General features: G+C 38.2%; 7 protein-coding genes across 8 annotated transcripts; 3 read left to right on the top strand and 4 right to left on the bottom strand.

Moving 5' to 3' along the window:
- The first annotated feature begins 2,633 nt into the window (after positions 1-2,633).
- On the top strand, positions 2,634-4,131 carry LOC112173123 (protein SPA, chloroplastic). The gene is made up of 5 exons (XM_024310677.2): positions 2,634-2,901; positions 2,998-3,081; positions 3,167-3,218; positions 3,445-3,601; positions 3,825-4,131. The coding sequence occupies exons 1-5, from the start codon at positions 2,746-2,748 to the stop codon at positions 3,844-3,846; spliced, it is 471 nt and encodes a 156-aa protein (XP_024166445.1). The 5' UTR covers positions 2,634-2,745; the 3' UTR covers positions 3,847-4,131.
- A 111-nt stretch (positions 4,132-4,242) lies between these two features.
- LOC112173122 (HBS1-like protein) lies at positions 4,243-5,690 on the bottom strand. Its single transcript, XM_024310676.2, has one exon. The coding sequence runs from the start codon at positions 5,636-5,638 to the stop codon at positions 4,343-4,345; it is 1,296 nt and encodes a 431-aa protein (XP_024166444.1). The 5' UTR covers positions 5,639-5,690; the 3' UTR covers positions 4,243-4,342.
- Positions 5,691-5,952: 262 nt separating this feature from the next.
- Positions 5,953-7,935, top strand: LOC112171856 (probable diphthine methyl ester synthase). Its single transcript, XM_024308973.2, has 7 exons — positions 5,953-6,232; positions 6,320-6,444; positions 6,607-6,836; positions 6,927-6,966; positions 7,109-7,200; positions 7,291-7,522; positions 7,616-7,935. Exons 1-6 carry the CDS (start codon positions 6,083-6,085, stop codon positions 7,473-7,475), a joined length of 822 nt encoding a protein of 273 aa, XP_024164741.1. The 5' UTR covers positions 5,953-6,082; the 3' UTR covers positions 7,476-7,522; positions 7,616-7,935.
- Positions 7,936-8,172: 237 nt separating this feature from the next.
- LOC112171855 (L10-interacting MYB domain-containing protein) lies at positions 8,173-10,187 on the bottom strand. Of its 2 annotated transcripts, XM_024308972.2 has the most exons (3): positions 10,038-10,187; positions 9,055-9,406; positions 8,173-8,957 (listed from the first exon to the last, which is right to left on the bottom strand). In XM_024308972.2, the coding sequence occupies exons 2-3, from the start codon at positions 9,385-9,387 to the stop codon at positions 8,358-8,360; spliced, it is 933 nt and encodes a 310-aa protein (XP_024164740.1). In that variant the 5' UTR covers positions 9,388-9,406; positions 10,038-10,187; the 3' UTR covers positions 8,173-8,357. The 2 variants fall into 2 exon arrangements, with proteins under 2 accessions (XP_024164740.1, XP_040364623.1); XM_040508689.1 differs by lacking the exon at positions 10,038-10,187 and having other exon boundaries at positions 9,055-10,031.
- A 144-nt stretch (positions 10,188-10,331) lies between these two features.
- On the bottom strand, positions 10,332-13,251 carry LOC112171854 (L10-interacting MYB domain-containing protein). Its single transcript, XM_024308971.2, has 7 exons — positions 13,035-13,251; positions 12,430-12,777; positions 12,203-12,334; positions 11,801-12,115; positions 11,578-11,715; positions 11,148-11,477; positions 10,332-11,066 (listed from the first exon to the last, which is right to left on the bottom strand). The coding sequence occupies exons 2-7, from the start codon at positions 12,757-12,759 to the stop codon at positions 10,491-10,493; spliced, it is 1,821 nt and encodes a 606-aa protein (XP_024164739.1). The 5' UTR covers positions 12,760-12,777; positions 13,035-13,251; the 3' UTR covers positions 10,332-10,490.
- Positions 13,252-15,705: 2,454 nt separating this feature from the next.
- Positions 15,706-18,726, top strand: LOC112172798 (endoglucanase 10). Its single transcript, XM_024310284.2, has 6 exons — positions 15,706-16,095; positions 16,175-16,458; positions 16,607-17,044; positions 17,234-17,369; positions 17,888-18,054; positions 18,169-18,726. The coding sequence occupies exons 1-6, from the start codon at positions 15,873-15,875 to the stop codon at positions 18,502-18,504; spliced, it is 1,584 nt and encodes a 527-aa protein (XP_024166052.1). The 5' UTR covers positions 15,706-15,872; the 3' UTR covers positions 18,505-18,726.
- Positions 18,727-21,646: 2,920 nt separating this feature from the next.
- LOC112172094 (cytokinin riboside 5'-monophosphate phosphoribohydrolase LOG7) lies at positions 21,647-23,977 on the bottom strand. Its single transcript, XM_024309273.2, has 7 exons — positions 23,649-23,977; positions 22,967-23,064; positions 22,846-22,876; positions 22,646-22,745; positions 22,450-22,520; positions 22,190-22,333; positions 21,647-22,105 (listed from the first exon to the last, which is right to left on the bottom strand). Exons 1-7 carry the CDS (start codon positions 23,787-23,789, stop codon positions 22,022-22,024), a joined length of 669 nt encoding a protein of 222 aa, XP_024165041.1. The 5' UTR covers positions 23,790-23,977; the 3' UTR covers positions 21,647-22,021.
- Between the last annotated feature and the right edge of the window lie 3,237 nt (positions 23,978-27,214).

The following is a 27,214-nucleotide window of genomic DNA, read 5'->3' as shown; positions in this document are numbered from 1 at the left end:
ACACCTTAGGTTTTTTCACACCTCCTCGAGCTTTCTAAAACTCATCAAGCCATGAGAAGCTGCTCAATAACACATCTTGAGCTGTTTGTTGTGTACCAAACCACAACATATTATTCCTATTCTTCCAAAGAGCCCAGATTACCATCATTAATCTTGCAAAGCTGTCAGAACTCAATGTTACTGCCCTTTCCAGCATCCACTCTTTGAAGTTAAGTGATGGTAATATGGTAGCCTGCAAATTAAAAGGAGCATTTGAGAGTATGGTGGACGCTATCGGACATTTGCAGAACAAATGAACCACATCTTCTACTCGATGATCACATAGAAGGCATTTGGTGTCTCCCTTATACCCTTTAGTGAGCAGCCTTTCTCGAGTGGGAAGCAGATTATTACAAGCCCGCCACACACAAATACTCACGTTTCCAGGCACTTTGGCTTTCCATAGATTCTTCCAAAGGTCTTTGTATGGATCTCCACTTGATGTTGAGGTAAGAGTGTTATGCATGACTTCCACTCTTGCAATCCAATATGCTGACTTGATAGAATAATGTCCTCTCTTCTCCAAGCTCCAAATTAACAGGTCTGGGCAGTGATTACGATTCAGAGGAATACAAAGAATGTGTGAGGCAATGTCATTATGAAATAAACTTTGAACTGCATCTGCTTTCCACTGCCTAGTTGTGCTCTCAATTAGATCTGCGACTTTGTTAAAAGAGGTGTGTTGAGGTCTAATAGGTCGATAAGAGGCTTGAACCGGAATCCATCGATCACTCCAAATATCAACTTGTTCACCATCTCCAATTTTCCATTGTATGCCCGCTTTAAGAACATCTCTACCTTGTTGTATACTTCTCCAAGAGAAGGAAGGAGAGTCACCAACTGCAGCCTCCTATGCCAAAAGGAGTACTGAGGAAAGTACATAGCTTTCTATACCTAGCAATCAAAGAGTGTGGATTGGAGAGAATCTTCCATCCTTGTTTAGCAAGCATAGCAATATTGTAAGCATAGATGTTTTTAAAACCCATACCTCCCTCTTGCTTGGTTAAACAAAGTCTCTCCTAACTTCTCCAATGGATTTTATTTTTCTCATATGTGTCTCCCCAAAAAAAATGAGGTGCATAGCTGATGAATATCATCACACATGCTTTTTGGTAGTAGATAACAATTCATAGCATAAAGAGGCATTGTCTAAGCTACTGCCTTGATGAGACCTTGCCTGCACAACTTAGAATCTTGGATTTCCAGTTAATCAACTTCTTGGACAACTTCTCCTTAATGTAAGCAAAATTTGCTGTCTTGGATTTCCCCACCCTCAATGGTAAACCAAGGTACTTGTCATGCTCTTCTTTTCTTTCTACTTCAAGGATGGATGCTAGGCTGGCTTGGATATCAGTATTAACATTCTTGTTGAAGACAACACTGCTTTTTTGGAACTTCACTCTTTGTCCAGAAGCTTGTTCATAGACATTGAGAACATACTTAAATGCATGACATTCCTCAATAGTAGCTGTTCCAAATAATAAGGAGTCATATGCAAAAAATAAATTATGGAGAATATGAGCTTGTGGGCACATTTTAAGTCCTTGAATCATATTAGTTGGCATAGCCTTTGTGATTAGAGCTGATGGGCCTTCTGCATAGAGAATGAACAAGTAGGGTGATAAGGGATCGCCCTGCCGGATTCCTCTAGTAGGTAGAAATGTAGAATATGTGGAGTTGGTTCTCTGTGCACCAATATTGAGTAGCTGACTGTGGTCACATTGTTCATGACCATGGCTATCCAATTCGGATGAAACCCTAGCTTGGTTAGGATAGCTAGCAGATAGGGCCACTCTAACCTGTCATATGCCTTGCTAATGTCTAACTTCAAGGAGAAAAAGCCAGTTTCTTGTTGACTAAGCTTATGCATGAAATGTGCTGCTTCATTGGCCACCAAGGTATTATCAGAGATTATTCTTCCTGGCACATATGCACTCTACAGTGGAGATATAATATGAGGTAGCCACACCTTGAGTCTATTGGCAACAACTTTGGAAAAAAATCCTGCAAATGACATTGCTTAAAGCAATTGGACGAAACTGTGCAGCTTCTTTAGGGCTCTTTATTTTTGGTATTAAGCAAAGATAAGTGAAATTGGTAGCTCTCCTCATGTCACATGTTTCCAAGAAGCTACGTATTGCCATACAGGCATCAACCCCCACAATATTCCAATACTTTTGAAAAAAGAACGGGGACATACCGTCAGGGCCAGGGTTTTTCGAGGGGTGCATTTGAAAGAGGGCAACTTTAATTTCTTCATCAGAGTAAGGCTGCATAAGATGTTCATTCATTTCAGAAGACACTTTTGTTGGTGTTGCTTGCATGAAGCAATCCTCCAAGTTGGACCTATCAAGTCTTTTGGGCCTTCATTTAATCCAAATCTAGACGATAGTTATCACATCTTCATGATTGGGCTGGTGAACATGAGCCCATCTGAATCTTTTTTTTTTTTGAAAGGAGCCCATCTGAATCTTTAATCCGTCGTAAAAATCCCAATAAACCTCTCCACTTGGCCAAACCAATTGATAGGCACAGTGAGGGAGCTACGTGGCAGAAGACCGAGTCTGTAATGGGAGAGAAGCAATCTATCAAACTGTCTGGTTGTTGATACTGCCAACCCCACAAACATATCCATATTCTTCTTCACTAAAAATGCTGCTACAATTCTCTTGGCCTTCTGGGTAGGAAGGAGTTCAAGCTGTGGAAATGTCAATAGCACCCTCACTCCCTCGTCTACACTCTCCTTTCCTATGTTGCCCGCTCAAGCTTTCTTCTACCTCTCCTTGTCTTTCCCACAAGTTGGCTCAACGCTCGCCCAAGTTATATCCATGCATCAGAGCTGTTGATCTTGATCAAAACACGGTTATTCTTCCTTCTAAATCTTCAGCAGTCTTAGTTCTTTTTGTGTGGTTTGATGTGCATGAAGTTGGTATTAATTGAGCATTAAAATTTGATCAGGTAGTGGCAATCTCAGTAGGGCTGGTGAGTGTTGCGGTTGGGATAGGCATTCCGGTTTTCTACGAATCTCAAATCGATAATGCTGTTAGTTATCTCCCTCTAGTCAATTATCTTATAAGATTTATATTTGGTGCTAGTTTAATGTTATTGAGGAAAATGTTAAATGCAGTCCAAGCGAGACAATACTCAGCCCTGCTTCCCTTGCAATGGAACCGGCGCACGTAAGTAACTAGTAACTTGTATATACTATTTAGCAATATTACAGCTTTGTTTTTATCAAATGGTTTGGAATTGATATAGTAAAAGCTAGATTCATAGTAGCTTGTAAGGAAAATCATGGAAGCATTCATGTTCCTGTTTATATTAGACCATTCATATTCATGTTTATGCTCATGCTGTTTAGTCTTTGGCTATTTTGATGAAAATGGAGGACCTTTTTTGTCCCAGAAAGATGCCGATTTTGCACTGGAAGTGGCACGGTCACGGTAGATCTTGGTGGGGATGAGAAAGAAGTGTCTAAATGCATTAACTGTGAAGGGGTCGGATCATTTACATGCACCACATGTCAAGGTTCTGGGATTCAACCTCGATACCTTGATCGCAGGTATGTATTGGGAAATGTCATTGTCTTGCAGCAACTAAAAATGTATTGGGAAATTAGGTTCTTATTGGAAGATACAAGTGTAGGTTTTATGTATAGTGTTCTTACAAAATGGCAAGTATATGTGCATTTAGTTGATTAGATAGGAACACATTAGAGTACTAGAAGGGATTGAAAGATTGAAAAGTGTTGAATTGACAGGATGCTTGTGCTTTGTTTTGAACAGAGAATTCAAAGACGATGACTGAAGTCTATGTGCTGGAACGAGTAGCTGGAATATTGGACTCTCTTCGCGTCGAGGCTGCTCAACTTAAAAGAGGAGTTAATGTTAAGAAATTTTCACTTTTTTTGGTTCTCTTTTGTACACACCTTTACTACATTTGTCAAATTGCTTTCATGCCTTCTTCCAAACCCACATATGAAGGAACGGTCTAACCTGTTTTCTTATTCATCTTCTCCTTCTTCTCATGGTGTTTGTTGTATTTCAATAAACATAAAAAGAATTGTTCAATTTTTTATATTGAGGAAAATTACAGACTGGTGCTTAGTTTTAATTGAGCAGACTATTTATTACTTAAATATTGGCCCTGTACAGAGAAATATTGGCTTAAAAGGATGAACAGCTTTATTAAAAGGATGAACTACTTAATTTACATACAACAATGATAGTATAAAACCCAAAACAAACCACCACTCAGCCAAGACTGGCCTAAACCCCAAAACAATTGGTGAGCCTGCTCGGAACTACTTCTGCTTCTCGATTATTCGTGTTACCTTGCCGAGGGCCACAGTGTTTCCTAACGCTCTCAAAGAAACGTTCCCTAGAGCTCTACACATGGAGTACTCCACCACACAAACTGGTCCTTGCAGAACTACCTCTATAACAGCTACCTGCTTTGCCAGAAGACAGCGAGGAGACCTTTTCGCCACTTTAAGAGTCTTCGGATCAAGTAATGAAGCTATTTTCACGACTCTTGCTGCCTCCTTTGCGTGGTGTATGTGAAACTCCAGCTGAGAGCCAACCAACAAAGGCTTTGCCCCGTCCAAAAGTTGCACATTCAATTCCAAATGTTTCGCAAATGCAACTGGAACATCAGGGTCACATAGCACGCCTCCTGCCATCACATGACGATCATCAATCCCTTGTAGAGTAACAGCCACATTGTCACCAGCTGTGGCAGTTGAGCATGACTGAGAGCCGTCACGTTCTAAAGACCGGACAGTCCCTAATTCTCCCGAAGGCATAACCCGAACCTTAAGTCCATTTTGAAGAGCTCCAGCTTGCAATTTACCACAAGCAGAAACCTGCCCTTTAGAAGATTTAATGACATCACATATAGGCATGAGCAGTAACTTGTCAGACTCTCTCTTCGGAGGTTGAAGGGAATCAACTGCATCCAAGAAGCAAAGTCCGCTATACCAAGACAACAAACGGTCATCAGAAGGAGCTGACACCAAGTTCTGATTCTCCATGGCACTCAATGGAACCCAACACACCGAAGAATTTTCGAAACGACAGGAACGCCAGAGAAATGTTCCTAGTGTGTGTTTGATTTCATCAAATCTATCCTTGGAGTAGCCAACAACATCCATCTTGTTAACAGCAACTATAATCTGCTTGACGCCGAAGCTTTTGATGATCTGTGCATGCTCCTTAGTCTGTCCTCCCTTCATACCGGCTTCAAATGCACCATGTGAACCATCAACAACAAGTACTGCAGCATCGGCTTGTGTTGCGCCGGAGATCATGTTCGGGACAAAGTCTCTGTGGCCAGGAGAGTCCAGCACAACAACCTTGTAATTTTTGGAGTCAAAATATGCAACAGCTACACTCATAGTTATTCCTCTTTCTCTTTCTTCTACGCTCTCATCCAATGCCCACGCATATGCAAATGACCCCTTGCCCTGTGACTTTGCCTCTTTCTCATTTTTGTGCATTTCTTTTTTGGATATCCTTCCCAATAGATGAAGCAGTCTACCTGAAAGTGTCGATTTTCCCGAATCGACATGTCCAACAATTGCAAGATTCAGTTGAGCCATGGTTGGTCCTATATATGGAGAGATCAGCAACAGTACTGTTTATGAGGGGAGAGTGTTGTGTACGAATTTGAGTGGAAAGTGGTATGGTCTCATCATGTTTATATACTAAACGTACGGGAATCCTACTCCTATACGAAATAGAAAAAGAAACGGAAAGCGGTGTCCTTATTCCTATAGGAATTAGAAGAAGAACCGGAAAGGCGTGTATATCCGTGTCCTTTTCGGTTTCCTATTAGAAAATGATTCAGAAAAAAATATGGGTTGGGCCTCCATCAAACACCATCCTCCTGAAACTTAAATAACCCAGCCCAGCCCAACCCATTGAAAGTTGGAACCGCGGTCGGCTCTGCGTGTTCAGACTTCAGAGCAAGTGAGTTGGTGGCAACTGGGTTTACAACTAGGGTTTTGCAGACTTCCAACTTGTAATCGAAAGCTGACTCTAAGATGTTGTACATAGTAGGACTTGGATTGGGGAACGAGAAAGACATCACTTTGAGAGGTTTAGAAGCAGTTCAGAAATGTGACAAGGTTTTCATTGAAGCCTACACTTCCCTCCTCTCTTTTGGTCTCTCTTCCGATGGCCTTTCCACACTGGTAAATCTCCATTTTCATGTGTTTGGGTATTTCTTTGTTTGCAGAGCTAGTTTAGTTTCTGAAAAAAAATATATATATTCATTGCAGGAAAAGTTGTATGGGAAACCGGTTATACTTGCAGATAGAGAAACCGTGGAGGAAAAGGCCGATGAAATTTTAAGTGCAGCTGCTGATTCTGACGTGGCTTTTCTTGTAGTTGGGGATCCTTTTGGGTATGTCACAATCTAACATTGGCTTTGTTCAATATGGTTATTGTAAATTGTAAGGAAGATTACTTTGAAGTAGAATATGTGAATTATGATTGAAATAATGCCCGTTTAGTATAAATCTTGGATAATTGAGAGTTTCCTTACTTAAGTTGATGTGGAATGCAGAGCTACAACTCACACTGATCTTGTAGTTCGTGCTAAGAAGTTGGGGATTGATGTCAAAGTGGTGCATAATGCGTCGGTTATGAATGCTGTTGGAGTCTGTGGCTTACAGCTCTACCACTATGGAGAGACAGTTTCGATACCATTCTTTACCGATACATGGAGACCTGATAGCTTTTATGAGAAGATTCAGAAAAATCGTGGGCTTGGACTACATACTCTCTGCTTGTTAGGTTTGGTTTTAGAAACTTTCTGATTCAAAGTGTTGCCTAACTGATGCTTATCTTACTAATAAACTCATTAAATGTTACCTTTCATTGTAGATATACGCGTGAAAGAACCCACCCTGGAATCCTTATGCAGGTATGTATCTAAATAATTGATTAGCTTCTCTTTCATTTCATCAGCTACAGGTTTACTCTGGTGTTTTCTTTTTCTAGTTTTTGTGTGCTTCGGACATCGCATAGACTAATTATTGCTTCTCCCCCTCCCTTAAACCTTTCAGAGGAAAGAAGCAGTATGAACCACCTAGATATATGTCAGTAAACACTGCAATTGAACAGCTTTTGGAGGTTGAGCAAAACCGAGGAGAATCTGGTAAGGCATAAATGTTCTCTCCTTTCTGGCTTGTATACTACTTAAGACTACTTACAATCACTGTAATTTGATTCTTTGATTGTGTTGCAGCCTACAGCGAAGACACCATGTGTGTTGGGTTTGCTCGGCTTGGAAGTGAGGATCAGAAGATAGTTGCTGGCACAATGAGGCAACTGGAGTCGGTTGATTTTGGAGCACCTCTTCATTGCCTTGTCATAGTAGGCAAGACCCACCCAGTGGAAGAAGAAATGCTGGACTTCTACAGAACTGTATGATTAATTATCTATATCTTTGATAGGAGCAGCTCTACTTTTATATGCAGGCAAGTGTTTGGATATAAGTTTTTGTCCATTATTGTGCATCTTCTGGTTATTCAATTACTAAATGGACTTTCACCTGATCTATCTTTCTACAGTGAAGTGCTTGAACTAAGTGTAGCAGAGACAGAAGAGGAGTTATTCTTTACTAGCATTGAAGAAAGTTCAGAAGATATATTGGATTTCTTTTCTTTTCTTTTGGGGTGCAACTGAAGAGGCACCAGCAACAATACCATACTTTATAATCTCCAGATTTGATGTCGATGATGAAAGCATGTTGTATAATGTTACAATCCGTTTAAGTTTGCCAATGGAAGTTGATCAGTTGATTCAGTACATTTCATGTTCTGTTCTGTTGTACACTTTTTCTGTAGAATTCTCTCGGATATTTGATGGTATATTATTCGTCTGTTTAACATTGACTAGCCAAAGTGTAAATTAAAGTAAATGGTTGGATCCAACTTCGTAAGACCAGTCGATATAGAACTATCTGGGATATAAAGCACAAACATGCTGAGACTTTCATCTTAAAAGGCCACAGCAGCCTACTGGTTTTTGTCTCCTAATTTTTGATTTTTTTCGGTCCCATGGTCTTCCTGAAGACAAGCGAAACGGCCTTACATTGATAGTACATCCATGTTTTCAATGCTGGTGATTCCAAATTGCAAATACAAAGGTAAGCCAGTGAAGAAAATATCTATGAACAAAGTAGTTTCACTATTTCTTTCTCCTGAACCAAGCCATATTATGAACAAGTTAGTTAACTGTACGTCCAAAACAAAATTGGCCGTGAAGATAAGTTCTATACTACCAAAAATTTCTGAAAGTTCATGCCCTAACCTAGCTGTAGGCAGCTTTACTGCACTTCCCTTGCAACCATCTCAACCGTATTTGATCACCTTTTAGAGAGATGAATGTCTCCCTTAAATTAGGGTTATCAAACAGGTCAACTGCAGCAAAGTAAATATGTTCGTCAATGTCTTTTATCTCATCCAGTGCTCTTATACAATTAGTTATGCTAAACTTGTCGTCTCTAGGCATTGTTGCCGCTGTCCTCAGCTTTGAGGCTGCAATCATATCTTGTAGGGCTTTTGCCATGGCATCACATGTTTCTTGATCCCTTCTGCTTTGACCCTCAGAAGACTGTGTATCAGATGTTCGCTTCCTTTTTCTCTCTACTACAACCTTGGCCACCTTCTCTGCTAATAATGCATTTCCTTGCACAGGTCTTGAGGATGGTGAGTTTTCAGACCGAGGGGCTCCACTGTCAGGACAGGAACTCAGAAATACATTGTCCGTTCCTGCAGATTTGTCCAACCCTTCATAATGACTAGATTCAGCATATTTCCCATCGGCTGCTGAGTCTGTGAATATTGTGCACAGCTGATCATATATGGGGCAATCCTTCACTTTAGTAGTTTCAGGCCTCGGCTGCTGTACCTGCAAAAAGAACTCTATCAAGAACTCAACATATAAATGCTAGAAGATGGACAAGTGACCCCCAAAAAAGATAACCTCCAGAAGAAACAAACTATACCCCTAGGTCTGCCCATAGATGATCAAACTCGATACAACACGGATCTTCCAAAGCATAGTCATTAGTTTGATCATAAGCCGACTTGAGATTGTAGAAGCGCGTCCTTAGAACATCCAGGTGCTTCCTCAATTGATTGTTGTTGAAGTTGAGATCTGTTTGCTTGTTAAACTCATCGCGGATACTATTCCACGTTTTCTTGTCAAAAACATTGTTTGGCCTGTTCCCCAATTGAATCTGCTTAATAACCAAGTCTGCAAATGTCTTGTCAAGGGCCGGTGTCCACCTAGTCCTCGAACGTTCTTGCTTAGGTTGAACACTACCTTCATTATCCATCTACAACTACCAATCCTATCTGCAATAACACGATTCAAACATTACATTGAATCAATACTATTCCACTCAGTATCAATGTATTTGATACTAAACAAGAACAGAAATTCATCATCGTAATATAGAAATCTCACATTCAGCACCAAAATTAATGAAATTATATGCCTTTTAGGTAAAGCTTAAACCTTTGTTATTCAAACATTACATTGAATCAATACTATTCCACTTAGTATGAACGTATTTGATACCGAACAAGAACATAAATTCATCATTGTAATATAGAAATCTCACATTCAGCACCGAAATTAGTGAAATTTTATGCCTTTTTAGCTAAAGATTAAACCTTTCCTATCTCTTCGTCTGTAATTTGATCAAATTCCCCATATTCAATCAAAATGGCTGCAAATTAAAACACTAAAAGAAAGATAAACAATCCAGCCTAAAGAAAACAAAACCCAATTTGCTATTATCGATAATAACCACCCTTCAAAACAATCTGATTACATATTTATACAACACTAAGAAATTGGAGAATTCAGCGATAACCATTCGAACAAAAAAATGAGAAAGCGAAATAAGGGTAAGAGTGCAAAGGGAAGATTATATGATAGATAATGAGGAGGAAAGCAAATAGTGAAAGAAGAGAGGTTCACCGGAGTCAGATATCGCCGGAGAGAGAGTAGCAGAGTCTCTTAATTTTCGTTGGAGAAAATGTGGAGGGGTTTATGCTCTTGGCCTGGGTCTGGTCAATGCTCAAAGTGAAGAAGAGCGGCAACGTGGCGGGACGTTATTGGCCCGTGTTTACATAGTGGCTCAATCAAACGGTGCCGTTTCACCCAGAAATATGAAGCATCTCCCTTTCTTCTTAATTTTGGGAAATCTTACGAGTTGGGACTATTTCGTCTATTAGTTAAAATAAAAAAATTGGAGCACATAAATTCTAAACCTTGACCTGAATATGTAAAATCAATTTTGGACAGCATTTTCATTTTGTATACAAGTTGAAATAGTACAGGGTAATTCAATGTTGACAAATTGCAGAAAGTCAGCAATTATCTTATACATTGACCATCATAATACAACCTATGATGGAAGGAAAACTACACTTATACAAGAGATTTACACTTGGCCTTGAGCCATGCCAATTTGATATCACTTTTGATACATATGAATGTTTCTCTGCGGTCAGGATCCTGGAACAAATCCAAAGCAGCCAAATAAACCTCTTGATCCACCCCTCCCATCTCATTCAACACTTCAATGCAACTAGATATCGAGAATCGGTCACCACTTTGTGCTGCTACTACTGCTGCAGCTGCTGTCTTGTTTCCCTCCTCATGCCGGGAAACATCATTGACGCCAGTCTGACTAGTTTCCCTACACACTCGCCTCCTCTGGCGAGTTGAACTTATTAGTGGTTTTATCAAACTCCGGCGCTTGTTCCTTCCACTGGACATATTCACTTCCTCGGATAGGCGCGACGTTGCCTCGTCTACTGCAGGTTCAGCAGATACACTAGCAGTTTCAGGAGTGTCATCCATTTCCACTTTTTGTTGATCCAACTTCACATCATGACTTGATTGAACGTATCTTCCCTCTGCTCTTGGATCTGAAAATAATGTGCATAAATCTTTAAAAATCGGACACTCCTTGTTTCTGACTGTTTCAGCCTCGGGATGTGCCTGCAAGTAGAATCCAATAAGAGTATCAACACTGCAGCAAAGATGTAGTGCAGATTAACTTCAGATATATAGAGGACTTACCATGATGTACTTCTCCCACACTTCATCATCAGCCACTACCACATGGCGACAGTCATCCCAACTAAAACCGCCTTGATCAATAACCGTCTTTATGCTATTATACACCCTTCTCAGAACATTTTGGTGATTCCTCAACTGTTCACCATCAAACGTTAAACCAGTTCTGTAATTGAATTCATTTTGTATATGTTTCCATGCCTTCTTATTAGACATCTTATTCTGTCGAGTTTGCTCCATCAACAAGTTTAAGAGTATTTTATCCAGTGCCACAGTCCACTTTGCTCTTGATTGATCTTGCTTGGATTGATCTTCACCAGGAAGAGTATCCATCTAAAATATATTGAAATAAGCAAAGTGAGTAAGCTAAAACATGGACAGGTCATGTCACCAAGCCACCAATAACTAAAAATGAATGACAGCACAAAGCTACCTGGAAAGCAGCTATTTGTGGTTGAGGGACTTGAGGCGCTGCACAATTTCCAGCACTGCCTGGCTCGGAAAATATGCTGTCCAACTGTTCGTACAGTGGGCAGCCTTTGACTCTTACTGCCTCAATTTCAGGATGCTTCTGTTAATTAAAATTCTTTAGAATCATAATATGCAAATAGAAGGAACAGTGAACAAAGGTATGAGTTAAATGGAGAGAATCTAACCTCGATGTAATTTGCCCACACATCGCTCTCTGCAATTACCATGCACCGAGACTTGTCCCAGCTAAAGCCATCCTGATCAAGCAGTGACTTTACACTAAGGTAAGACCTTCTCAACACTCCGTGATGATTTTTCAACTGCTGCTTATCGTAATTTAACCCTGTTTGTCTATTAAACTCACGGTGTATATACTTCCATGCTTTATTACTAAAAGCATGGTTCAACCTATTCCCTTGAGCAACCTGCTCAAGCATCAAATCTGCAAATACCTTCTCCAGCGGCATAGTCCACTTAGCTCTGGATTGCTCCTCATTCGTCTAAACACTAACTCTATTTGGTCAGAAAAAAGTGAAGGATGTAATGTAGACCTTCTAAAACCCATGAAATCAAACACAATTAATTACCTGATGTGAGGCTGTTCCTGAAACAGCAATGGCATGTTTCTCATTGATTCCGAAATCTGATGAGAATATAATGCAAAGCTGTTCATATATATCACAGCCCCTTTTTCTGATAATGTCAGCCTCAGGATGTGCCTATATATATATATATATATTATTGCAAACTTAATTAGTAGCCTAATAGAATTAATAAAACTAACATCAAAGTCAGAAGCATCTAGAAACTATACCTCAATGTACTCTTGCCATACATCATCTTCAGCTAGCACCGTATACTGATCAACATCCCAACTAAAACCAGTGTGATTGAGAATCGCCTTCACCGAATTATACCTCTTCCTAAGAACATCAAGGTGGTTCTTCAATTGCTGCTTGTCAAAATTGAGACCAGTCTGCTTATTGAACTCATCTCTTATAATCTTCCAAGCCAACTTTGAAAAAGCACCACTGCCCCTATTTCCTTTGCGGATTTGCTCAACCAGCAAATCCGCAAATATCTTGGTCGAAAATGTAGTCCATTTGGCCCTTGATTGATCTTGATCTGACACACACTCAACCATTGGATTTGATAAAACACCCTACTCAGATTCAAAAGCAACTTCAGCTTCAGAACCTCAACTTAATATCACACTTAACTAAACTCAGTACATAACATCTTAACTAAAACTCTTGACAATCAACACAATCATGCTAGCTTTAAACCCTTAAAAATGAAATAAATCTTGAAGCAGAAAATTAATAGTTGGTCTATTTCTTTGAGCAAAAAAAACATGGTGCATTGGCATTGATTACATGATCGGAGTTCAAAAGTAGAAAACTTGAGGGAAGAACATACCTGATCAGAATCAAAAGCTGTTCTTGATTCCGAGCACAAGAACACTGTAGTAGAAGACTTCAGAAACAGAGAGTCAAGAGTGGAAGAGAGTGTGAAAATAACTTGGGCAACTGATAAACGATCAACCGGTTTGTTTGATGCTTGAAGCGTTTACAATTAAACGAACAGTTTTCTGGGAGGCCGCGGTTTCTTGGGCAAAGTCTTTTTAACACGACTCAGCCGGACTTTTTTTGTGTTTTCTTCGTAAGCGGTTTCGGTGTTTTTTTATTTAAACAATTATTCAAAAGCATAAATCATCCTCAAAAAAGAGTCAAAAAGTAAACTTGCATCTTGAAATATACAGATTCAATTAGCATCCAGTGTAGTAATGGGATTTTTTTTTCAATAAAAAGTTGATAAAGGTTTCGATTCAACTATGAGAAAATAAGACGAATCTCGCTTTATTAATACGAGATAAATGTGTTCTCATTTGATGAAATAAAAGAACATTGTATCTTATACTAATTTGTACAATACTATTGAAGTATGATACTATAGTCAATATGACTCGTCCATTAATTTCACAAAAAATTAAAACGTTGAGGTAAATCCATGATAATTATCATGAAAAATGAATATAAATCATGGACTAAGCCCTAAGGAATCGAATTCTCTTACATCAAGTGCTAGAAAGATATCATTTTCTATGTATTAAAGAAACAACCAAAACTTTGGGTTGATTCTATTTTACTTTTCTGCAATTTTTTTTTGAATTTTAATTTTTGCTTTTTTCTTTCTATCTTTGAATAATTGAGCATAAATTTGTAATATCATAAATTTCTGAATCCCTCTAGTTTGATAGAGTGAGGTCATTTGATATTATTAATGAAACTTAATTTTATTTTCCTAAAAAAAAATGAAAAAGAAAACGTTAAAATGGACAGCTAAAAATAAAACCTTGACTATACTTTATCGTTGATACTTTGAAATTAAATTTAGTTATTTTTAATCTAAAATAATATTCACCTGATCAGTAAATGTTATTTTTTTTTAACCATTATTAAAAAAAAAAACATAAAATTTACTAAAATTTCATGCCAAGATATTTCTTTATGAGTTTTTCTATTGGAACCTCCAAATTTACTCACTTGACCTCCTTGCTTTTTACACCTCCTATCAAATTTTCAAATACTAAATTTACTCATTAAACCTCACTTAAGTTCCTGAAATAACCTCACTCATATAATTTGCAAACAAACTATTAATTACATATTCATTCCTTAACCAGATTAAATAAATCTCTTATCCAATAAAAAAGAAACTCAAACACAAGGTATTGGGCTTTAAAAATTAATTTCTAATAAAAAAGAATTTATTTATTTATTTTTAGAGTTTTTCTATTGGAATCTCCAAATTTACTCACTTGACCTTCTTACTTTTTACACCTCCTATCAAATTTTTCAATACTAAATTTACTCACTAAACCTCGCTTAAGTTCCTGAAATAACCTCGCTCATATAATTTGCAAACAAATTATTAATTACATATTCATTCCTTAATCAAATTACATAAATCTTTTATCCAATAAAAGAGAAACTCAAACACAAGGTATTGGGCTTTAAAAATTAATATTTTTTTTTTGATTCGGGGAGGTCAGCGTTAATAAGTTAGCGACACACGCACCCATGCAGAGTTTCCTAGCAGAGCCAGACTAATCCACTGCACCGTCTATAGGGACAAATCCACCACAAACTGGCCACTAGGTGTTAAAAAATTAATTTCTAATAAAAAAGAATTGTTTTTTTTTTAACTTTTTTTCTCTTGTAGATGTTCAAAAAAAAATGAAGAGTAGTTTTTCTTAATGTTTAATTATTTTCTCTATTTTCTGTACATCATGATTAATTATTTAATAGTTTTTAGGTTTTTTTTTACTGCTAGCTCTTCTTTTTTTTTCTTTTTTTCTTTTCTTTTTTTTGCAAATATAATGGATAGACTGGGATTTAGGTCATAATATGATTTCTTTTGTTATCCCGAACCAATATGCGTTCAACATATATGATGATAGGAATTTTTATGTCACATGATCTTGATTATAGTTTTAATTCTTATTAAATATATATAAAATCTTTAATGAGTATGTAGTGAAATTGGAAAATGAAAATAGATAAGGAAAATAATAAGAATGCGATATAATATTATTGAATTGGAAAGTCTAGAGAAATTAAATATAATTTTTTTTGGGTATAATTATTGTCCTTAATAGTCATTTTATAAGAGGTTATATATGTCATTTAATAATTCATAATAGAGTGAGGTCAATTGAGCAGATTTAGAGGTCTCAGTAGAAACACTCTTTCTTTATACATACAAAATGTATCTGACACAACACTCTAACCGAAACTGGATCTTCCCACCAGAAATTTGGCCCATGTTAGATGGCTGACAGATGCCCTCACCTTATTTTAAAGCCCTAAAAACCCAACAACCAGGCCCTAGCTTTACCAATCAAAGATCCACAGTCAATTTGTTTTCACCCTTCTGTCGGTGCCTAGTTCAACGGTCAATATCATCCGTCACGCAGTCAATTCCCAGCCTCAGTTGGCAGCCTGGAGAAGGGCACTTCCGTCATTTCAACCACAACAACCCCAACCACACTCAAAAACAAAGAGAAGAGAAAAAAAGAAAGACCTTATTTCGCTGTCGGTGCTTGAAAAAAGAAACACAGCGGGAGTGTTTCCGATCTGGTTTTACCCGCCAATAAAAACCTCAGAACCACATTTCCCCTCTAAAGCCTCAGAACCTTAATGTGGTAGATCTGCAACAACTTGGATCTGTCGGTGGTCGTTTAAGGTCATCGAAATGGGAGCCAAATCGGACTCCAAGGGTTGCAAATGGTTGAGTTGGTTCATCGTCTTCGTCGTCTTGGCCATCATCGCCGGCGCCGTCGCTCTCGTCCTCATCAAAAAGAAGCAAAACGAGTCCGACAACGAGCCGGCTCCGGTCCCGGGCCCTCCCGGCCCCGTCACCGAGAAATACTCGGACGCCCTCAAAACCGCTATGCAATTCTTCGACATCCAAAAATGTAATTACTCAATGCACTTCAACTAAATTTTCGTCTATTTATTTAGATATGTGAAGAATTAATTAGTTGTTTTTGGTAGCGGGTAAGTTGGTGGATAACAAGATTTCGTGGCGAGGCGATTCGGGTTTGAATGATGGGAGCGATGCGAAATTGGACTTGTCAAAAGGAATGTACGACGCCGGAGATCACATGAAGTTTGGTCTTCCGATGGCGTTCACTGCCTCGGTGTTGTCTTGGTCGATTCTCGAGTATGGTGATCATCTGGATAAGGTGGATCAGTTAGAAGAGGCTCAAGATTCGCTTAAGTGGATCACTGACTTTCTTGTCAATGCTCATCCTAAGGACAATGTGCTCTACATTCAGGTTCGTTAGTTACTTGCTGTTCAAACGAGTTTGAATTTGATTTACTGTTTGTTATGGGAATGTTGGTATTGAAATGTGACTTAGTATTGAACTACAAGCTATGTTTATAGGATGTGTGTTAGTTACTGAAATCTGAATTATGGGGCAGGTGGGTGACCCTAATGCGGACCACAAGTGTTGGAATAGGCCTGAAGACATGACTGAGAAGAGGCCACTCACCCAGGTGAACACATCTGCTCCGGGGACTGAGGTTGCTGCCGAAACCGCTGCTGCTATGGCTTCGGCATCTCTGGTGTTTAAGAAGAGCAATCCCACGTATTCAGACAGTCTTCTTAAGCATGCCAAGCAGTTATTTACTTTTGCCAACGAAAATAGAGGGTCTTACAGTGAGAGCATCCCCGATGTTCAGAAGTTTTACAATTCCACAGGGTATGGAGATGAGCTTCTGTGGGCAGCTGGATGGCTTTATCATGCAACTGGGGATAAGACTTACCTCGACTTCGTGACAGGGGATGATGGACAAGAGTTTGCTGAATTTGATAAGCCATCGTGGTTCAGTTGGGATAACAAGCTTGCAGGAGCCCAGGTATGCATAATCCTCCTTTTTAATTTGTGCCATTCTAATGGAATCAGCGTTTGATTTAACATGTGTTCTTCTTCCTGAACCATTTAGAATACCTATACTCGTGGGGATTTACATGTGCCAGATACATTGTCATTGCTGCTAGTGAAATTCTTTGCTTAGTTATGTGAGCAATTTGCAATTTTCCTGCAGGTTTTGCTATCCAGGTTGACCTTCTTTGGTGGAAGCAAAGACAATTCTGTCCTTCAAAAGTACAAGAAAACAGCTGAGGCTGTTATATGTGGCCTCCTGCCAAAGTCTCCAACTGCCACCAGCAGCAGAACAAAGAGTAGGCTTCTTCTTGACTGTCTTATTATAGATTAAGGCAATAGATTTCCTCCTGAAGCCCTGCCTCAAGATTAGTTCTTAATACCAAAAGAAAGTCAATATTCCGGTTTGATGTTGACACAGAACACAGAACCATATCAAGTCTTCTTCTAAATCCTAATGTTTTTGAGCCTCCTAAACGAATTCTACAACCAGTTGCCGTGTTACACAATAATTGATTGCTGCTTTAAACTTTAAAGTGAATAGGGGAATTAATAAATTACTTCATATTACAGAAGATAATGATATTGTTCTCAGACTTGCACAGTAGCTATGAACACTACGATTTTAAACATTTCCAAGCTATCAAGTGCATGTCCGAGGTTGAAAACATTTGTTTTCTTTTCAATCTTGTTAACCTATATGCACACCACGCTCAGATCACTTGGGCTATCTGGATGATTTTGAGTTGGATTTTTCAGTTCTGTTTCTGGTGTCTCTCGTTCTCCTTCATTTACCATTCTGATCTCCACAATGCAGATGGTATGATATTTATCAGTGAATGGAATGCTCTGCAGCATCCCGTTGCTTCTGCATTCCTGGCTGTTGTTTACAGTGACTATATGCTCTCCTCTAGGACAGCCAAAATAACTTGTAACGGAGATTCCTTTAAGCCAGCTGATATTCGGAAATTTGCTGTATCTCAGGTATGCTCTCTGGTTAGTTTTACTTGCAGTATGTTGCAATTTGCATAGATGCAATAGCAATAGATGTTAGCCACCAACTGCCGTTCCGTCCTAATGTATCTCTACTTTTTATAGGTTGAATATGTCTTGGGCGACAATCCTATGAAAATGAGCTTTCTTGTTGGGTATGGGGATAAATATCCAAAATATGTCCACCATAGAGGAGCTTCAATCCCAGCTGATGCAAAGCCTAGCTGCAGTGACGGCTTCAAATACTTCAAATCAAGTGACCCCAATCCTAATGTAGCTACTGGAGCACTTGTAGGGGGGCCATTCCTAAATGGAACTTACAACGATGTCCGCGACAATGCCATGCAAGGGGAGCCAACCACATATAATAGCGCCCTTATAGTTGGCCTTCTATCAAGTTTGGTCACCACCTCTTCAGTAGTTGAATCATTCACCTCCTAGATTTAGTCCTATGTAATACTACCATTCAAAACACGTTTGTATTATATATTGATGTACCTGTGTGCGCGACCTGTATGTTTCAATAGAAAATTTAGTGCTGTAGTACTGCTTTACAAAGTGAATGCCTGATTTCTGATTTGGGTTCTTCGCTCAGAAATTATCTTTGTAATTTTGCGTTACTTGTTTTCTGTAAATGTCAGTGCTACGGAACATTTTCTCTGATTCCTTGAAAGTTCAGCATGGAGATATTTTCTGAGCCGAAAAAAACTTGATCCCCTGCAGCTCTGGATGGGACAGGTGCAATTCTCTTCATCCATGTAGCCAAAGAATTTGATATTTAGAAAATTAATCAACTCAGAAACCTGTAATACTGATAGAGCATGAGACATACTGCTCGGTCCGCTTTAATGAAATTCACAACTATTGCGAATTCCCTAGATCACCGTGCATCCCTTACTTTTACCGTTACATGGTCATTTGAGACACCTTTAGTAACACTTTACCTGCATAACTGCACTGAAAACATATGGCGGGTGTTTGTTACATGGGATTGGATGAGATTGTACATTCTTATCTAGTGTAACACAAGTTATTCCATATTTGGCAACAATATGGACTCTTTTAAATGAGACTATAGAGTCCAAAAATCTCCTCAACACCTTCTACCATAATGACACCAAAAACCATGGGATTGTGGAAGCCTCCTTCTACTCTTCACTATTTATTTCTCTCTCTCTCTCCAATTTCATTTCATTTCGGATAAGCCACTAGGCAGATCGCACAACAGAAGAACACCCAACACTAGGATGATTCTACGCGACCTAAGAATCCCTCATTTCTTAGTTATCACTTTCCTCACCAAACCTTAACCCCAAAACCAGAGTCCTCTTCTTCCTCCTCACTCCATTGCCTCTACATTTCCAGGCGTCAGATTCAAATCCTCAACACCTCAACGTCGACTGAGACCAATGCTATTCTGGCAAATCAATCGATAGGCCTCAAAATATGGGCTGGGAGCACTGAGGAAGATGAAGATGAAGCCCAGATTCAGACCGTTTTAGAGATGATTGCGATCCTAGGGAAGGGTTTCGATGGAGTCAGAGAGGCTTTCTTAGCTTCCGGAGCAGAACTTCCCCGAGATTTTGAGAAACTTCACAGGAACGCTCATCTAGAGATGATTAAGGTCTCGAAGAAGTTTGCAGCATTGAAGAGGAAGTATCAATGACAGTCCTGTCAGCACCAAACATGAGTCAAGTATTAGAATAGCATAAGTCAGGCTAGAGGAGTCCATAACTCTTATAGAAATTAAGGTGGGCAATGACAGTTCTGAGAAACAAACATGCCGATAATGTAAGGGAGAGCTTCTAACGAGGGAGAGTTTCTAATGAGAACCATTAAAAAGAGAAATTTCTTGTGAGACTCATTTTCGATCACATTTTCGCAAATCAACCGTTAGATGTTTAGATATTCATGTGTAGATCATTTATGCAATTTTTCAATTAAATTAAAAATTGTTAAGGCATTCATAATCGTGATTTATCATTAATGAACATAAACGGTTCAAGTTTGACAGATTTGGTTTGTCCATTGATTTGATGTAGTTCGATAACTTAATGATTAGCAATGTGGAAGAAAATTTTCAGAAATGATATATTCATGCATACATAAACATCTAACGGTTGATTTGCATTAATGTAATCGAAAAATTAGTCTCTCAAACCTTTGATTATAAAGTTATCAAGTCACATCCTGGTTACCTTCCATTCTAAATGCGTATGTGCATCTTGTTATCTTTTATTGTTTTTTCTTCATTATAGATGCGTTTGTGCATCTTGTTATACTTTTTTGTTTTCTTTCAATGCTTATGAATTGCTTCATGTACTCCTCAATTTTCATTTAATATAATTTGTCGTATTTTCTCTCAAAAAAAAAATTTCATTTTAATGGCCCTCATTCAAAGCCCTCCCTAAAAGTCTTTCATAACTTAATCCAAATGTAACTTAAGACACTAAAGGCATCTTAATGAAAATGTACCTAGTCGGAATTAGATATCTGGGGTAAAGGCGTTTTGGTTTTAGACTCCTAGTTCTTGCGTGAGGAAAATGTCAAGTGGAGAGGGTATAGAGTCCGAGTTGAGGGTGATTGGTGACGGGGGCAGCACTGCATTATCACAAAAGACAGGGATCACAAATAGGGAGCGTCACATTGTCATAAAAAAAATAGGGAGTCACATGATAACAGGGTTATGCTTATCCAGATTTAGACATAACCACACAAAGGAGTCAAGCAAAGCCAACAACCAAAAGGAAGCTCAATGCAACTTTCCTAGTTCCTACTTGTAGGTCTCAATCAACTGCCTTTAGGGTTTAGCTGCAGAATGCGATGGCCACGTGGGCTCAAACGGTGACATTGTCCCTATGGCCTATGGCCTATGGCTAGCGAGCTAGCCTCTCTATCATCTCATCTTCTTCAACCTCACAATGGCCAATAAGACCATCAAAAGTTCAAAAACCAGGGGCCACCTCCACTCGGTTTCGACCGTGGACTTCTCTCTCTCATTCCTTTTGTTCACTGCCACCTCCCAATGGCAGTCTGTAAATTGTACGGTGCAGGACACATGTCCTTTTGTATACGTTAGTGATCGATAATCATCAATTTAGACATTATTAGACTCTCTTTAGTCACCCCTCCAACCAACCTACCACTCCAACCCTGGAGTCCTAATCCCTCAGAAGTGTTCAATCAAATGAAATAGCACTATCTCGTGCAAAAATTTCGTTCTATTCAATCTTCATTGTCAACCAAACAGTGCAACCTCGTATTTGAATAATAGAGTTTTACGATGTTTATCTCATAAAAACTGTCTCTTACTAACTTCTAGAGAATATTTTAAAATACATAAATTATATTAGGTTAGTCTCTATCAGTCTTTTTTGCTCCTTAGCAATTTTTACCAAGTATATTTTTATTAAATACTTTGCGAGTAAAATAAATTTTTTTTTTTTTACTGACATAACATTGAAGCAAGAAATCAAAATTTACACCTTGTTTTTCTTGTTTATGTACTTGGATTCTCTCCATCACTATCAGTCTTCTTATCGTGAAAACAACTTGCAACAGCCCATCAATTTGTTGAAGAAACTATATGGAACAAGTTTGATAAAATATACAGGATGATAAATCACCGACACACGAGGAACTAGTTAATGAAATCACCGCCATAGTGATCCAGGTCAGATTCTAAATTGACAAACTAAACAAAGGGGAAAATTAATAAAAGAAAGAGAATTAAAATGAAGCATGATTTCACAGCTAATTAAAACAACCGTATAGGTAGGCACTACTACTTTGTTTAATGGGGCTCACATCTGATCTACAAGGGTTGACTGGTTTAGTGTATTTTAGAGAAACCTGTTGTAATCTAGGGTTATAAATCCTCCACGACATTGGCATTGCCGTGTTTTATGTATACAGTTCAACTTCAACTTGATAATGAACGGTTGGATCCTTTTCTCTGTCAACGAGCAATGTCTGACTTTGCAGTGTATTCCAGTTGTTGCTCTTTCTCCCAACTTAGCCCAGAATGCTTAGGAGTATATTCCTGTTCAAACCCATCATCGATTAATCGACGGCTAAGATCTCATTGATCATCATTATACCATGTAAAGAGGGGAATGTAATTTACCTCTAGTTTGCACATGAGTTCTTGAGCAGTTGGGGCAGACACAATAATGTGCCTAGCTGCAGGGTCAATGAAACCTTCATCCACAGCGTTGTCTATGAAGGTTAAAAGTGAGTTGTAGTACCCATCAACATTTAACAACCCCACCTGCAACAGAAAATGTACTAACTTTCAGTAACAACCCCTAATTATTATGCTGGTAATACTCCTATTAAGCACAAAGTTGAATAGTTTCCTGTCTGAAACTAAAGACTGTAACTCACTGGTTTCTCATGAATTCCCAACTGAGCCCAAGTGATCACTTCCAAGAGTTCTTCTAAGGTACCATAGCCACCTGCAGTAAGACCAAAAATGGCGTTTAGCTTAACCGGAAAGTGCTTGTTACGACATAATCATATATAGCTACTTTTCGATGAATAAGGTGCTTGTACGTTGCTATTAGTAGGGGAAATTGGGTACCTGGCAAGGCAACAAAGGCATCAGCTTGGCGAGCCATTTCCGCTTTGCGCTGGTGCATACCAGACACAGCTCTTACTTCTCCCACAGGCTCTCCAGTGATCTGAGATTACATTAATTACACAATGAACTTTATGAGTTTGAGGAACTATGAATCTATCAGTAACTAGTAACTGTAAATAAAAGTAGGACACTAAAAGTACCTCTCTTGGCATGAGAGTTCTGGGAATTACTCTGCATAGTGAAACAAAAAGAGATTAATAAACAAATCTTGCTGATGATGATGAGAGCTTGAAACAGAGCAAGGGAAAGTATATGAGTTACCCCAACACGTGGCGACCACCATCATAAACAGCTTGGGAGACCTGACCCATCAAACCAATGCTCCCTCCTCCATAAACCAAGTCAATGTTCCTTTCAACCTGTAAACCTTTTTTATATTAGGTACCTGACGTGCTTAGTTCAAACATTGCATAATAACATTATAAAAACCCAACATCTACGCCATCAAAGAACACTATAATCACGCTACTTTATTCAATAATTCTTTCTGACCAAATTTCAATCATTACTTTACTCAATTATTCATCATCCGTTCATCCCCGCAATTTTGAAACAAGCATGATAAACAGGTCTTTAACCAGACCCTGATCCAAAATTTAGTAATACTACTTGAATTTGGGATCAGAATCATGGAATGGTAGTACTACTCAAAGACAAATGGCTTATCCATTGAACTACTGAACTTTCATACCAACAATAATACCTCAGTGAAAGATGCTTTCTTTTTGGGGTCACAAGTGAAAATGCTTTTGGGTGTCACTGGATAAGTGAATCCTAGAATAGTAAACCTAACAAACTTGAAGAATGACACATAAATCTTGATATTCACATGTTGGGCTTCATTGAAAATGAAGAGGGGAACTAAAGATGGAAGCTTTTGCAAATAAAGATGGAAGCTTTACAAATGAAAGAGTGAGATTAAGTGAGAGAGTAGGTGTAGTACCAGTTGTTTTCCAAGTTGAACAGCAGCAAGCTGATAACTTGGGTTCTTTCCAGCACTGCTACCACAGAAAACACAGATACGCTTGAATCTTGAAGATTTCATTACACCCTCTTGTTGTTGTTGTTCTTGAATCATCTCCATTAGAGGAAATTGAGGCCTGGAGTGGACCAATATGGTTTGCTTCAAACTGGGAATCGTTCTAAGCTTGAAAGAGAAAGAGAGAGAGTGAATATGTATGTTATGCTCAACACTCAGAAACGAGCCATGGCTAGGAAAGCCATTACCAAAAAGGATTTTGCCTGGGGCAAAAGATGAGGGAGTAAAAATTGGTCCTATTGGATCCTGTTTTATATAGAAGAAATGAATTTAAAAAATATCGAATGACCCACACCACAAGTGACACTTCACATCTCTTTCAATTTTTCGTCTCGTGATAATTCCACAATGGATTTGACATTGAAATTGACGTCGAGTTATTGTGTTGTTTGCTCCTTAATTTTTGGAACCGAATGGCGGTGTGTGGGATTTTTTTCCAATCTCTCTTTCTTCTTATTTTTATTTTTGAGCAACCAATTTCTGCTTTAATGACCGATTTATTTAAGCAGAACAAAGAAAAGGATAATATAAAAATAAGTACATATATGTTGGAAATAATTTTTAAAGTATTACACAATTATGATGATTTAAATACGCATATTTTGATATATCACTCGGTATAAAAAATGATAACTCGATTCAAAATTATAAAATATTCTTACATAATGAAGCAGAAAAGTCATATCAACATGCACAAGAAAAAAAGGATGCGTCTACTAGGGTTTCCTAGTCCTCAACCTCCCGACGACGGCTTCAGCCTTCGTTCATCTCCCCTATATCTCCCCAATCGCGATGTCCATCTTTGGCTATCGCTTCAATTCCTTGCTCTGGTTCTCCATCATCAACAACATATTCTCCATGGAGCAATACAACGTCTTGCGCTCCCAAAATACTGTTTTTAAGCCTTCAGTCGCTCCAGCGACGATGTTTTGGTCTGAATTCTATGTGTTTGGTGTCGCAGAAGGCACGCTGTGGATGGATCAAGAACGATCATCCCCAAAACAAGGTTCTCCTCGTCAATTTGATTTCGATCAGATTTGGTGATTGGTAACGCTGTTTAGGCGGCGCTACTAGGAGTCGGCTCTACGGTGGAGAGGCAGCACTTTGGTACTCCCAAGAATTGCACAATGACCCTCGATTACAGTCAAGTTTGCCTAAATCCAAAAAGATACCTGTTGATGAAGTCTTGAGCATGTTGTACTCAGGAAAACCTCATAGCCCTAGCTTGAAGGGCAAAGAGAAGATGTAGTCTCTTTTATGTTTTTATGCCTATGAACTATGTATTAGTCTAATAGATAATGTCATAGTTATAGGCTAGCTTTAAATAATTAAGCGATAAGTTCGAACATAGTTTGTCTATCCTATATATACCACTGTGGTATTCACCGCGAATCATTGTTCTGTCTATTGCGAGACAACAGGAAGGTATGTAATGACCTTCTTAGCACGAGTTTTATCAATGAAATAATCATTTATTAAAATAAAAATAAAAACATAACAGAGCAAAAAACTATTGAAACTTAATGTTTCAATTTCTGAAATTGTCATCGATTACTTTGTAGGTTATTTGTCTTCCCATTTACTTGCAACCCACACCCACACCCACACCCACACGTTAACTCACCTCGGCACCAAATCGAATTCCTACCATGTCCATAATCCACCTTTCCTCTATAAATCTCAGAACCAAAATATCCGGCCCTTAATCGTGGTTAGTCTCTTTAGGGTAAATCTTGTGACTTCCTTCAACTAACCAACACAAAACTATCGATATTATTGAGGCTCTTATAAAAAAACTAGTACGAAAATCATAGTTGTATCTAAGCTTAGTTAGTATCGGATTTGAAATCAAAATTTATTATTGATTCACATGCTTAATTATGACTAGCCATCGCTCATTTCAATATAAATCACGGCCGAAACCGTCAACTTGCAGTTCTTGATGAAAGCTCCCCAGGTAGACCTTCCCTTCCCTTTACCTCATACACATCATGGCCTGCATGGTTTAAATTCTAAATAAATCTCTTTATGTTTTAAATTTAGCTGACAATAATGATAATAAAAGGTTATAATAAGAATCCACTTGGCAAATAGTTGAGCTCCATGTATAGCAATTTGTTAGGCCACATCAACTATGTTAATAATGTTATAGTATACAGTCACGAGGACATGCAATCTGCTTGGAAGATTCTCTTAGTACATTAGGAAGTGACTTATTGCTTATTATTAATTATGACATAACCCATTTGTTAATCATGTAATTAGAAAAAAATACTAGTATGCTATAGTAGCCAGATGGTTTTTCGTGCAATGTTGTTCTTCCACTTGCAAATTAAAAAAGGGATCTGCTAGAGATGTAACTACAAGTAGTAGAATGTGAGTAGTAAGCCTGCCTATTAATATTGAATCCTAGATCTATATAATTATATATGTAGCTAGGTATTCATTAACATGAAACCCTAAGAGTACGGTTTCCAAGATCCTTCCAAACCTTCAATGGTGTTGATAGAAATAATTATGTTATACGTGTGAATTATATTTTACTCAATAGGAGCCATTATGTTCGATCATTTATTTAATTTCGTGATGGTTTTGACACTTTTAATAATAGGAATTCATTAGGTGGCAATAAATTGATGTAGTGGACGAATCCTGTCCATTCCATAGGTTTATCATGCATTCCATATATTCTACTATATATAACTCATGTGAGTCATGTCATACAAGTCATGTATCATTGTTCAACCACGTGAATTGTTTTTAATTCATCTGTTGTAAGTTGTGACAAAATAAAAAAAGTCCATGTAAGTCACAGATATATGTATGTATCTATGCACTATGCAGAGACAATCACTTACATTAGATTAGAATATATGTTCAGTTTTAAGTATTTCAGTAGGTTTTACTCATTTAGATAAATTGTTCGATCAATCATTTGAAAAATATTACCGACAAATTAAAGCAACAAAGTTGTTAGAGTTTTCAATGAAAACATTCTTTTAGACAAAGCACAATACATGAAATGACTAGAATTGTCATGTTTGTGAATGTGAATTAGCAGATTAGCTGCCATGTCTTTTTCCCATAGAATGCCTTATAACATGATCAATACCTTATTACCTTATACCAGCTTAGAACAATTTTTCAATGCAATGCAAGGACTTCTATTTAGAATATTCCTTCACAATCAATCAATCCAACTTCAATGTGAAAGACACATTGAGGGACCTTCGATTGCTTTGTCTTTAGAATGTTCCAAAGTTTCGTTTTGATCTTTTGACGATGAAAGTTCCAAAGTAACTTTTGAAGTTTAAGCAAAGAAAACTGAAAAAGTGATGATTTCCTTTAATTTTGGGCCGTAAATGGCTCTTCTTGGTTTCTCTCTAATTAACATTTTTAACACCTGCTGTGACTTTATCTCAATTCCATTCCATTTTGCTTCTTAATTCCTAAAAGAACTAATTTAGTAT

The sequence above is a fragment of the Rosa chinensis genome, chromosome 6 (genome assembly GCF_002994745.2).
Source record: "Rosa chinensis cultivar Old Blush chromosome 6, RchiOBHm-V2, whole genome shotgun sequence".
NCBI lineage: Eukaryota > Viridiplantae > Streptophyta > Magnoliopsida > Rosales > Rosaceae > Rosa > Rosa chinensis.
Note: the sequence above shows the minus strand (reverse complement) of the source record. Positions and strands in the feature narration are given on the sequence as shown.